Raw genomic sequence first — 14194 nt, 5'->3', positions numbered from 1 at the left:
GGCTGTGGCTGAGACTTAATTAATCAGTAATTAATTAATTAGCAGAGAACAAAGTGAAAGCTGTAGCTGAGACTTCTGACAGGACAGGTTCATGTGCTGCATCTAATATACAGTATGTGGGAGGACTTAACCGGCATATCCCGTTTCCTATTGGCCTGAAAGTAGGTCACTGTGTTACACCTTATGTCAATTGTAATTGTTCTCATACATCTGCCAATCACTCCTCCACGCATGCACACTTGTTGTTTGGGGCTGTTACTCATGATATCAACTGTCTAGATCAGCTGGTCTCTTCTATCCAATAGCACAATGTCACGATGACACTGTGCTATTGGAAAAATACAGAATGATATGTGCAAAATGCTTGTACTTTTCCATGATGCTGAGAAACAGACTGCGCACCTCTTTGCATATAGCCTTCAATTTCATATGAACTTGCTAATCACAGAATGTTTCTGAAGACAGATATCACATTCGCTTCAAAGAGGTGCGCACCTGTGCAGGCAGCCACACAGCCACACGAATGACATATGAATCAACCAAGAAGATGGTTGGAACTGGTCAAAACCTTCACTATACCATGAGTGAAAGTTGTTTGTCACAGTGTATAATAAACAGGGACTTAGAGACAGAGCTCTGAGCAGCTACCAGACACAGAACTGTATGTCCTGTATCCTGCTCCTTCTTGCAACAATAAATCTCCTGATTATTGATTTCACACTTGATGTCGAATATAATTTTTCTAACATTAGCCTATCATCTTGCTGCTGTCCCTCTTAAATAGGATTGTATCTCTACCTTCAGTACGTGCTGTTACTTAACATTTAGAAACTATGACTATTAAAGGGACACACGTAGCACCCTTGACAAATAACCTTCCTCAAATACAGCAGGCCTACATGTACCATCGGCCACTTTTCAATCTCGGCACTACTGGTCTGAGGTTATCCTCATGAGTTCAGTGAAGCCGGTCATTAAAGATTTTATGATTTTATTTGTTTTCTTCTCAACATGCAGTACATTGTGAGTTTTGTGATGTAATACAAATGTCCCTTTACTATTTGTCTTGAGAACATGTATTAAACTGCAACAATTATGTATTGAATGTCTATTGTTATTCTTTCATTTGTTGGGAATTAAATGCAAAAATATTGGGTTGTATTACCCTTTGTAAATAAACGGTAACATTCTGGCATATACCGTAAAACCCAGTTATCCTACTATCACATACCGTGATCCAGTATACGGTAAGATACCGTATAAGTAAATTACGGTAGCTTCACTGTAAAAAACAGTAACTTACTGGCGTCCCTGCTCGAGTCAGGAAACCTGTCAGAATACCCATATTTGATTGGCTGAGCTGCATCACGTGATGTGATTTGCAATGCATTGGTCGGTGTGTTTCCTGCACCGCCGAACAAGTGCCGTAATGGCTGAATAAGATGCGCCGGTTAAAGTCTAAACTCGGTGCCCAATATGTATAATTCCGAATTATCTCTCGGTTTTCAGTTCCTGGCTCCGGATCCGGTGCGCCAGTTGGGGACCTCAGGGAGCCGCAACAGAGAGGCTAAAGAGCCGCATGCGGCTCGTGAGCCTCCTAGCGCCCTCTATTGACAAGCCGCCACTGCTTCATACCTTTATGGTTCATCAGACACCAATCCAAAACGTTCAGTATTTTATTGCCATGTCAATCACAGTGCCTTCTGAATTTGTTTTGTTGCGGTCAACCACAAAAACGTATAATCACATAGCACACAGAACAAAAACACACTGCCACAAGTACAACACAGTAAGCATACAATAGTGCAGCCGAATGGCTCACGCCCTTACAGTGACAAGTGGAAGTGCATGTGCTTGATTGCACAACCAGTGAAGCGAGGTATTCTAGTCTAAATACTGCGTAGTCTTTTACCCGCAGGTTGAAGGCTGCATAGAGGGTTTGCTGGGTGTGAGGAGTCCTTTTGAATTCATAAACCTCTACGCTGAATGCAAACATGGTATAGTTCAGAACTAGGGGAGCGTACACAGCCAACTGTTTTTAAAGTTCTGTCCATGAGGTTTTTTTCTCGTAGGCTGTAGAGTTGCTATTGCACAGTTATTGAGAAGTGAGCACACTTTCTATTACCGCTCTGTAGAAAAAAGAGTGGTTCTTGGTGAGCTTTCTTCTCAATGATGGTGAAGATTGTAGTCCAGAGAATTTGAAATGATCCACTCTCTCTTCCACCTGGTGGTTGATGACCCTTGGTGGCTCTCCCTGTTTTTTTACAGAAGTCCATCACAAGTTCTTTAGTTTTGTTGATGTTCAGTTCCAGATTGTTATTGCTGCACTGGTCCACCAGATAGGAGACCTCGTTCCACCAGAGTTGCATCATCAGTGACGTTTTACAGTGTCAGAGTGTGAAACCTCGACGTGCGGGAGGATGCGAGGGCCCGTTCATCGCTGCTCGCAGCTTTGATTAAAATTGTGTTTGTAGTCTCTACCTAGATACATGTAGGCCTGCTGTATTTGAGGAAGGTTACATTTGTCGAGGGTGCTACGTGTGTCCCTTTAATAGTCATAGTTTCTAAATGTTAAGTAACAGCACGTACTGAAGGTAGAGAGACAATCCTATTTAAGAGAGACAGCAGCAAGATGATAGGCTAATGTTAGAAAAATTATATTCGACATCAAGTGTGAAATCATAATCAGGAGATTTATTGTTGCAAGAAGGAGCAGGATACAGGACATACAGTTCTGTGTCTGGTAGCTGCTCAGAGCTCTGTCTCTAAGTCCCTGTTCTTTATACACTTTGACAAACAACTTTCACTCATGGTATAGTGAAGGTTTTGACCAGTTCCAACCATCTTCTTGGTTGATTCATATGTCATTCGTGTGGCTGTGTGGGTGCCTGCACAGGTGCGCACCTCTTTGAAGCGAATGTGATATCTGTCTTCAGAAACATTCTGTGATTAGCAAGTTCATATGAAATTGAAGGCTATATGCAAACAGGTGCGCAGTCTGTTTCTAAGCTTCATGGAAAAGTACAAGCATTTTGCACACATCATTCTGTATTTTTCCAATAGCACAATGTCATCGTGACATTGTGCTATTGGATAGAAGAGACCAGCTGATCTAGATAGTTGATATCATGATTAACAGCCCCAAACAACAAGTGTGCATGCGTGAGGAGTGATTGGCAGATGTATGAGAACAATTACAATTGACATAAGGTGTAACACAGTGACCTACTTTCAGGCCAATAGGAAACGGGATATGCCGGTTAAGTCCTCCCACATACTGTATATTAGATGCAGCACATGAACCTGTCCTGTCAGAAGTCTCAGCTACAGCTTTCACTTCGTTCTCCGCTAATTAATTAATTACTGATTAATTAAGTCTCAGCCACAGCCATGAGGTCAGCTATTTTAACTGGTTTGCTTTTCGTCCTCCTTTGTGTCGACCACATGAGTTCAGCCCACCAGGTGAGATATTCTTGCTCCACAAAAAAATATTCAAAAATGTGAGCCACAGTAAAATTCAATTGTTTTCTGTTTAGAAAGACAGAGAACCTTTAAGAAAACATTTTTGAAATTGTTTTTTCAGCTGTGCCATGAGAACAATAATAATGTCTGACCTTTTGTTTTCCATTCTTCAAGGCGTCCGTGGTGGCCACCCAGCTGATCCCCATAAATACTGCCCTGACTCTGGTGATGATGACGACAGCGGTGGTCACCCCAACGGGCATCCCTGCCGAGGACATTCCCCGATTAGTCTCAATGCAAGTGAACAGGGCAGTGCCGATGGGCACAACCCTCATGCCAGACATGGTGAAATTTTACTGCCTCTGCGCGCCGAAGTAGTACTGAAGGTGCCAAGGAGTTTCTTCCCAAAACCAAAAGAAGAAATGCCTCCTCTCACAATTAACCTTGTTTTTGTCACAAACCCAAGTCTGTCCATATGTTAACTGAACATGTCAAAACCTGTGGAGACTATGTTGAGATTTGATGTTCTGAAAAGATAAAACCGATGAATAAAATTTTGACCAAATTTCCTGCCTGAGGTTTTTCCTTGTCTTTGCTACATCGCTTTGCTGCTCGGATCGACTCACTCTGTGTATGCCACATTCACTTTGTACTCTCCTTCTCACGGTAGGTTTATTATTTTTAGATGTGCAGTTAGTTTCTGTGAAATAACATACCACACACTGATATTGTCGGTGCATTGACTTGGTGAGTGCACATTGTTTTTGATCTGGACATATTTATATTTGATTGATCAGGTGATCTGTGAATCTAAAGTGCTCCATACAGATGTTCTGCATTGAAAATATTCTCATTTTATTTGTGGAAGTGAGTAAATAGATGGCTTCATACCAGTGGAGGCCGGTGGAAAATGTAGAGCTGTGCCACATCCAATCAATTTCAGCAAACATCCCAGTATGATTTAATGCACAGAATTAAGGTATCATACACGCATTACTACTTTGCAGTTAAATATTTAACATTGATCTAACACGAAAAAAGCAGTAAATAACACTTTGACAAACACGTCAGGACATCTTATTTTTGTCACCCTGACAGGGAATTCAGTATAATATAATAATATATATATATCATATAATAATATTCAGTATAATATAAAACACACACACATATATATAATATAACATGTTTATTTATTGAGATGCCCCTATGGACCTTGTTATAGGAGGTAAAGATCAGGAGAAGTAAACATGAAGTGTAATTAGGAATAATGGTGTTAAATTAAGCTATGATGAGTTTTCACTGTTAATTTACCATCTCTATTAAATGTTGATGCCTCCATGACCAAGTTAAGCAGATGAGACTGAGGACAACTATGTAGAAGAAAATTAAAAGCATGAGACCAGACACTAAGATACATTTATATTTTATGTGGGTCTTTTATTTCCCCCGACTGCACTCTTGGAGTACAGCGTTAATTAGTCAAATGTTAAAAAGGTACAGAACAATTGACAGCAAAATTAAACAATTGCTTTTTACTCAATTTAGGATTACATAATAACAGGACTGACAACTGGAAACACTATATTCGAAAGCTACATAGAAAACAACAGTAGTGGCTTCCTCCTCCTGTTAAGCAGAAACAAAGAACCTCTGCATCTGTCCCATGCTGTTCAGCTCTCTGAGATATGTACATAGCATTGATTTCAACAGGAACACAATTATTTTCAAAGAAAATAATGAACTCACTCCCATACCAGTACTCAGCCTGTGTGCTCAGACCCACACATGGAACTCACAGCAGCTTCTGTCTCCCCTCTAAATGAAGCAGATGCATACAACTTAACACCATGTCTCTAAACAGTTAACCCAATTACAAGGTATTTTATTGCCATGTCAATCACACCTTCTGAATTTGTTTTGTTGCGGTCAACCACAAAAACGTATAATCACATAGCACACAGAACAAAAACACACTGCCACAAGTACAACACAGTAAGCATACAATAGTGCAGCCGAATGGCTCACGCCCTTACAGTGACAAGTGGAAGTGCATGTGCTTGATTGCACAACCAGTGAAGTGAGGTATTCTAGTCTAAATACTGCGTAGTCTTTTACCCGCAGGTTGAAGGCTGCATAGAGGGTTTGCTGGGTGTGAGGAGTCCTTTTGAATTCATAAACCTCTACGCTGAATGCAGACATGGTATAGTTCAGAACTAGGGGAGCGTACACAGCCAACTGTTTTTAAAGTTCTGTCCATGAGGTTTTTTCTCGTAGGCTGTAGAGTTGCTATTGCACAGTTATTGAGAAGTGAGCACACTTTCTATTACCGCTCTGTAGAACTTTACCGTCGCAACCTTTTACACATCAAATTTCCTAAACTGTCTAAAAAAAGAGTGGTTCTTGGTGAGCTTTCTTCTCAATGATGGTGAAGATTGTAGTCCAGAGAATTTGAAATGATCCACTCTCTCTTCCACCTGGTGGTTGATGACCCTTGGTGGCTCTCCCTGTTTTTTTACAGAAGTCCATCACAAGTTCTTTAGTTTTGTTGATGTTCAGTTCCAGATTGAACATCAACCAGATAGGAGACCTCGTTCCACCAGAGTTGCATCATCAGTGACGTTTTACAGTGTCAGAGTGTGAAACCCCGACGTGTGGGAGGATGCAAGGGCCCGTTCATCGCTGCTCGCAGCTTTGATTCAGGTGGAGATGACGAGGCATTTTCTCTCCTCCTCAAGAATATAAATGGCTGCAGGTGCTCCCTTTTTCTCTCGTAATTCAGTTTAATTAAATACATATAAAATAGTTTTATACATTATACTTAAAGCGAGGACTCAGTATCAGGGAAAAGGAAGAAGGAATCATATTGTGGGGGCTAGCTGCGTGATTACAGATCACATGACAAAATCTCACAAGGCCTGTGATGTGAAAAATCCTCTTTGCGTTCAGCGCTGAAGCTCTGCTGGTTATGTAACGGTGCACACAACCTCATCATGTAGAAAAGGTGTGTCCAGGGAAATCTGCCAATCATAATACGCAAACCGCAAGCCGAAGGCTGCACTGAGCACGAGTGAGAATCCTCCGGAGAAAGATGGATGACGGTTGGAGGTGTGGCTGACTTGCAGCATGACTTGAAAATGCTGCAGCATCCGGCCGTCCCTCCTCCTCCTCCTCCTCCTCTTCTCTCCATCTTGTGCATACCGGCTGTTTCCTCCCTCCCTCTTTCTCCCAGTCTGCATGCTGTAGTCCTGCTGTGCGGTCCTCTCAGCCCTCTGTTGCAGCACCAAAAGGGAGGAGGAGCCACCAGCAGCACACACACACGCATACTCCCACCGACACACACGCACTCTCCCATCATCTCTTCTGCACACTCGCTGTAATCACCAGCCAGGCCCATTTGGAGCAGGGGAGCTCAGCCGTCTCGTCGCCCAAGATGGATGTATTCATGAAAGGGTTCTCCATGGCCAAGGAGGGAGTGGTGGCCGCTGCAGAGAAGACCAAAGCCGGAATGGAGGAGGCAGCAGCCAAGACCAAGGAAGGGGTGATGTATGTAGGTACGTAACGCATCTTGTCTGTAGAGCTGACACCAGGTTGTATTAAAAAGAGGAAAGTGGGTAAGTTTGGGGGAGATGCCCTCATTGTTTGGTGTGTGTGTGTGTGTGTGTGTATGGTTGCATTATGTGTTTTTGCACCTTTTGAGTAGGGGTCCCTTGGGTGTCCATGTCTGGGGCACTTGTGAGAAGCGACAAGAACAGAGGGAGGAGGAGGAAGAAAAGAGGGGATGGAGAGAGCACTGGCAAGATACTGCTGCAGGACTGGTGCAGGGCAGAGGGTGGGGGTCTGAAAGAGTGAGGAGGGGGAGTTGGATGGAGAATGAGATGGACAAAAGTTGTAATTGCGTAGCACGACAGTAGCTGGTGGAGGATTGGTCTGTGTGTTTTGTCGTAAAAAAAAGGAATAAAAGAGGAGAAGAGAGGAAAGAGGAATGATCTTGTGATGGCGCCGCCTTAAGCTTTTGTCACTTGCCCTATTTTATTCACATTGAATGGTTTGTGGAGTAGTTTACAGAAGGACGTCCAGTGATGGATTCAATGCAGCGATGAAGTCCCCAGAGACTCGGTGTATCCGCCTTGTTTAAGTTCCAGAATAGAGTTGACCTACATTCGATAGGCTACCGTGCGTTTTTTGAGGTATATTCACAGATATTTAAAAATAAATGTATAAATTCACCTTTGAAGATGCAGGTGTATGAGGACGGACAGAGATTTAAAATTTGATAAAACACTCCAGATGCTTTATGGTCAAGCTGTGGTTTCCTGTTCTTTTATATTAGCTCAAGCAGCAAATGCGTCACATCTCAAGGTTACCTCGCGTGCCAGGCTTTTAGGCCGCCAGAGAGGGGAGGGGCGTTGTGATAGTAGGAGGGTGGGTGAGGTGTTAGCGGAGTGGAAATCTTCTTCGTCGTCTGCAGTCTGTCCCTTCAGTCACACAGCAGCTTCAAAAATCATGATGAGGAAAATGAAAGGGAAAAAAAAAATGTGACGGTATGAGTGCAAGAGTCAATGTCCTGAGCTGAAAGAGGGGGGGGGGGGGTGAGGAAGAGAGGGCAACGATCACTTGAGCACTGCAGTAATTTACTCTCCCATCACCCCCCTCCGACCTCACCCCACACTCGTTTTGATGCAAGGACATGTGTATGCTCGTTTGTGGCGTTGCAGCAGCAGGATTTAACTGCCAGTGTGTGCTGCTTTGATGACTAACCACCTTCCTCCCCCCGCAGCTCTTAAAACAACCAACCCATCCAGGGGAAAGATGGAGGGATGCAGCAGGAGAGACGGAGAGAGAAAAGAGGGAGAGAGAAGGGAGGGGTGTTATGTCAGAAAAAGCTCTGAGCTTCTAGCCTCGTGGCTCCAGTATGAACAGATGGTGGGTTGGCAAAAAGAGAGAGACGGTTGACACATAGTGATGGAGGGATGATGGAGGTGGAGGCACGACAGTCACTAGAAAGTGAAACCTGGACGTTCCAGAGGGTACAGGTTGGTGACGAGCTCAGGTAAAGGAGAGGGTGGGGTGGACTGAAAGATGGAGAGAAAAGTAACATGGGGGAAAATGATATGCAGATCACAGGGGGAGGAACAGAAGAGGGAGAGGGGATGTGATCGCTGAAGTGGGGAGGGTCGATGGCGCCGATAAAGCATTGTAACGGCCTGCAGCAGAGTGCATACGTCAGTGACTGTGACGAAAGTATCGAGGTCTGCACGTCTGCTTTCACAAAAGGGCTAAACCTTCTTTTTTTTAAGGCCAAATGTGTGTCAAAATACCACTTTAAGTTAAATGTTGTCGTGCTGCAGAGACGTGCTGGCCTACACATCATATTCTGATGATCATATGTTCAGATCCCTGCAAAAACCACACCATAATCATTTTAATATTTTCCAATAAAAATTACATTATCATTCCCTTTAATATTGCAAATCATATTGCAATTATTTTTTTCAACATAGTTCAGCCTAGTTTTTTACATTTTTATAATGGATTTTTTTAGTTTTTTACGTTTTTATGTTATGGACATTTAAAGTGTACACGTGTGACTTGCTCAGTGCATGTATTTTATATTTTACATCGCTGCAAACACATACAAATGTATCACCATTATTAGGATTTTTCAATAAATCAGGGACACGTCTGAGCTTTCATCTCATCACGACTGCTAAAACACAAATCCTCCTCTGTAAAAATACGACTAATGCCATATATTTGCACATTATTTCATAATAGGAAAAAACATTCTAATCCGTGCAATCTTCATTTATTGAGACAAGCTGTCGATCGGGATTGCCATTTACTTTCAGGGCCATTTAACAAAAAAATGTCTTTCTTGTTCAGCTGATATTTTCAGCAGTGTCCTGTGCATCACATGGAGAATCGCATCTGCTTCTGCCCTAATCTTTTTTGATTATTTAATTTACAATTTTGTAGATGCAGTCTGTTCTGTGTGATGGGGACAGACAGATATTCACAGTGACAATCAGGTGGCTCCCTCTGTTGTCTGGGAGAAAGAAGCTGTGTCATTGCAGTGTGTGTGTGTGTGTGTGTGTGTGTGTGTGTGTGTGCGTGTGTGTGTGTGTGTGTGTGTGCGTGTGTGCGTGTGTGTGTGTGTGTGTGTGTGTGTGTGTGTGTGTGTGTGTGTGTGTGTGTGTGACTGTACTGCAGTACTGCTCAGTACTCAGGCACGTGGCTCATGAAGCACAGGGAGCGTGCAGAGAAATGGAGGGAAGCAAGAGACAGAGGTGGATGCAGGATACTTTTAATGGCAGCATCTGTGTAAACGAGGGAGCGGTCTGTGTGCACGACATCATGATATTCTTCAGATTTTTTCTTCCTTTGTTTCAACCTTCCTCCCATTATTCATTATTCTCTTTCATCTCTCCGAGCAGATATTTCCCTCCGTCTATCCCTCACTCTGGCAGATTATATAACCACAATTTAATCTGCTTTGGATCATACTATAATGAGCTGGTGAGCAGAGAGGGAAATGCAGAGAGGTGCTGCTGTTCACAGATTATTTCCCAATGGAAATGTTTCCATAAAACGCAAAATGTCAAGTCTCCTAAGATTTATAGAGCTTCTAAACACCTAAGACTGAGTTCTAAAGGTTGAAAGGATAAGATAACAGAAAATTAAACAATCCAAGCAGACGAAACCAGGGAGATGCTTCAGTCAGATGTTTCAGGAGATGTTTGAAATGTATTTTTAGATACTATGGATACTGCTAACCCAACTCTCAAGGAAGGATGTCTTGGAGGGCAACAGCAGCTAAGAAATGTCTCTAAAAGGCAGGAATAAATATGTGTTAGCACTCCAACTTCTATGTTGTTTTATATGTTGTTTCTATGATTTTGTGGCAATTAAAATGTAAAACAAATAAACAAAGAATGTGTTTATTGAAGTAAAAGAAAACTTAAACAAAGCAACATCACATTTTTACATTGATGTAATAATTGCCACTTCTAAAGGGTGAAGCCCTTTTATCTAATGATGTAATTATGATGTTCAGTATAAATAGTCAGTTATTATAATAAGCTTGTTCTCTTATTACTACAAGATTAATTACTACATTAGGTGTTAGGTTCACGGCTTAGCATCCCATTGCAATCATCCCTCAGTGATTATAAAAGACGAAAAACAAATACTCACAAAATAAATCAACATAAATGTAAAAAAAAAAAAACTACATAAAATATGCAACAAGACTGCTTCATAAAAGCTTCATAATATGTAATTTTTCCATCAAAGCAGGACACGTGTACATGAATTTGATCGTAATCTCTGTTTGATCCACAGGCAGTAAGACAAAGGAGGGAATGGCGGCATCAGTAAACACAGGTAAGAAACACTGTGCACCTGCTAGCCCTATTCCTGACCTCAGCAATCTTGTGAAAGTGAGGACATTTTTCTTTTTTCAAAAACACTTCAGACGCAGCATGAAATGTAATTTGTGTCACTTGTTAAAGGTTATTGTTGAGTTTGTAATGGGCTCGTTGTTGCCCCTTGTGGCTGGGAATAAAAACACCCACTGCGGTTCTCACCAACCGTCAGTGCGTGTTTTCTGGCCCTCGGGTGGCAGTAATGAGCCCATTACGGCTCATTATGAGGCAAAGAGGACGGCGCACTATACTGACAGAGATTTGGGATCTATGCTTTGTCATAAATGTTTTCAAATAAAAATGATTGGTCCATCAATCGTGTGGCCTCTTGTAGCTTATATTTGCTTCTTGAGAACTGCACATACAAACAACTTGGGTCAATTCCTTGGGTCATCAGCGATACACCTGCTAGACATGTGATGTTAATGCTAAATTATAGATCATTTGGGTGCAAAAGCTCACCCGAACATTGACGGAGAGCGAGCTGTGGTCAGCATGCCTTTTAGCAGTGTAATGGTTAATATTGTGGTGATTGGAATGCTTGTCAAAAAATACAAAGGACAGACAAACTTAAAGAGACTCCTTTTTAGTTAGAATTGAGTGTGTTTCCGTTCCACTAACCATCCTCCACTTTGCATCTTAGTGTCCAACAGGACCGTGGATCAGGCCAACATCGTCGGAGATGCAGCGGTTGCCGGGGCCAATGAAGTGTCACAGGCATCCGTGGAGGGGGTCGAGAACGTCGCCGCGTCGACCGGGATGGTCAACCAGGTCAGTTATCGTGGTAACGTTGGGTTAGCTTACACCAGCAGTTCTTCACATAAACATAAAGAAAAACATGAAAAAAGGATCTCAACTATTATTGTTTTTTTTCTTCCAACAAGCTCAGACAGACTTACAGGTCCAGAAACTAAATGTTGCCTAAAAGTGATATTGAATGATCTTTAATAAACACATTGTCTAAGGTCAGCCACTAGATAGAGCTGTGTCACCACATTAAACACAGAGAGCTGCAGTGTACCAAAGACATTATATTTCTACTCAGAAATTAATTTTCCAGAGGCCAAGGCGACAGTCTGAAATATTCATTGACACAAATATTTGTATAATATCGCCAAGAGCGATGCAAGGCAGAGGCGGCCAACTAACTGACTGCCAGCTAAGGTTAGCTGTAGCTTAGATCTGGCGGTTATTGCTTCGTAGCACTAGCTGCTAAAGTAATTTTGTTACACTGTATTTACATTGTATTAGTTTATTATGTGGCCTACTGTTTTTAACCAGATCTCAAGTCAAAATATACTATATCCATTAAAGCTGAAATGAACTGCACAGCTACATTGTAAAGTTATTGAAACATTTTTCCTAAATGCTGGCCCTCCATGTTTCGTTCTCAAACCTATTTGTCAGATGTTAGACGGACACCTAATCTTTGTCTCTTTCATGCACGTCTGTCTAAAAGTTATTTTTGTGTCTTGTCTGTTGCTTCTTTTGTTATCGTACTGTGGCAAAGCTTCTGTCTTGTGTGTTGTTCTGTGTCGCTCACCTTTTGTTGTTTATGTTGTGTCTCATCTGTGTTCCCCTGATAGGAGGAGCCTGTATACGAGGTGCTTATTGGACAGAGCAGTGTGGGGTCATAGGTCATGCTGGGGTGACAGAGAAGGGATACTCTGCATGCTACATGCACCAAGTTGACAGTTCATTATGTACGCCTGTACAACCTAATCCAATATACCTGCAATAAATCTTTTCCAGCAGAATGTTTTACGGTAGGATTTACTTCAGGACTGTTGTATTGGATTACATTAAATGGCACAAGTGTAGCTAATAAACTGGTAGCTCGGTGTATATTAGATAATAAGCCACAACAGACTTTGTGAGCGTCAAGAGGGAAAAATAGAAACAGAAGCTGCTGTGATGCTTCCCAAATAAAGATGGACAAATCCCTGCAGTCTTTGGGTCTTTGGATAAAATCTTCTTTTGATTGTATAAAAGCATAAAAACGCATGACGTCTTTGCAATATTCAGAAAAGGAAGTTGTGAATTACTCACAAACATTTTCCTCTGACCTCTCAGACGCTCATTCAGTTATGTGGTTTAGGCAACAACGATACTAAAACTCCATTTTTAACCATGTAGCTCCTCTGTGTAGCGTGAAGTGGCCTACAAGCTCTCGGCCACATCTCCAGCACGTCGGATAAGCCACAGCCAGCGAACATTTTCATGGCATGCACCAAAATAGCTTCATGCACTGCTCAGGCTGAACGAGGCCTGTGCACCTGGTGCCTGGCACCCTTATATGCTGTATCGCTCTAATCAACTAACTGAACCACCTGAGAAGTCTGACGCATGTTGATAAGAGTTGGGTCAACCTTACAGCATGGCCTTTGTAGTCGTAACTGCTTTGTTATATTAGAGCTGGAGGAAAACGAAAGCTAAAAAGCCCTCTGCCCTGCTACACCTCATTCTTTCATTCTCTCGGCTCCACCTTTTTTTCTCACTCTTCTTGTTTCCTCTTGCAGGGAGAATATGGAGGAATGGAGCAGGGTGGGGAAGGAGGAGAGGTAAGAAAACAAGTTAGGCTGCTATTGGTATAACAGCATTTCAGTCAAATCACATTACGTGTGACACGCAAGTGCAGAGGGAATATTCCAGACTGTTTTCAATGCAAATCAGTTTAGCAAGAAAATCTTCTTTTTTTTTTTTTTTTTTTGTAAGTGCAGGACTTTTGTAAACGTACTTAGTTACTTTCCACCACTGCTCATGATAAGTTAATTGATTTTGATGTATGGTATCTGTGGAGTGCCCCTTTAACTTGTAATGGCATATTTTTTATTACATTGTGGTATTACTACGTATACTCAAGTAAAGGATCTAAATACGTCTTTAACCGCTGACACATCCTCCTCCCTTCCTTCCTTTCTTTCAGGGGTATTAGTCGTCTGCAGGACCTTCCCTTCCGTGCTCTTCGGCGTCCCCTCGCTCCCCTCGCCTCGCTGTACCAGACTTCAGATGTTCAACTTATTTTTTTGTGACTTTACAGAACCAAAATCAACTAAAACAGACTCTTCCGGATGCCGCACCTATGCCCCTATCTCCCCCTCTGTGATCTCCGTGATGCCTCTCCCTCAGCAGCTCTCTGCCACCTGTCCTCACGCTGTCTCCTCTCTGATTTCCTGTAGCCTGTAGCTTTTCCTCCACTGCCCATCTTACCCTCGCCTCACCTGTGTGTTAGTGTCGTCCTGATATGGACCCTGGTGTTGTTACAGCCCCTACGCCTACCAACCAATAGGGAAACCTTGCACACA

At 42.4% G+C, this 14194-nt stretch overlaps 1 protein-coding gene across 3 annotated transcripts; it reads left to right on the top strand.

Moving 5' to 3' along the window:
* The first annotated feature begins 6895 nt into the window (after positions 1 to 6895).
* On the top strand, positions 6896 to 14194 carry sncgb (synuclein, gamma b (breast cancer-specific protein 1)). 3 transcript variants are annotated; one of them, XM_076093211.1, is made up of 5 exons: positions 6896 to 7016; positions 10807 to 10848; positions 11533 to 11660; positions 12476 to 12493; positions 13409 to 14194. In XM_076093211.1, exons 1-5 carry the CDS (start codon positions 6896 to 6898, stop codon positions 13481 to 13483), a joined length of 384 nt encoding a protein of 127 aa, XP_075949326.1. In that variant the 3' UTR covers positions 13484 to 14194. The 3 variants fall into 3 exon arrangements, with proteins under 3 accessions (XP_075949326.1, XP_075949328.1, XP_075949327.1); XM_076093213.1 differs by lacking the exon at positions 12476 to 12493; XM_076093212.1 differs by lacking the exon at positions 12476 to 12493 and having other exon boundaries at positions 11533 to 11670; positions 13413 to 14194.

Source organism: Anarhichas minor, unplaced genomic scaffold (genome assembly GCF_050575085.1).
Source record: "Anarhichas minor isolate MPS153535 unplaced genomic scaffold, ASM5057508v1 ptg000017l, whole genome shotgun sequence".
Taxonomy (NCBI): domain Eukaryota; kingdom Metazoa; phylum Chordata; class Actinopteri; order Perciformes; family Anarhichadidae; genus Anarhichas; species Anarhichas minor.
Note: the sequence above shows the minus strand (reverse complement) of the source record. Positions and strands in the feature narration are given on the sequence as shown.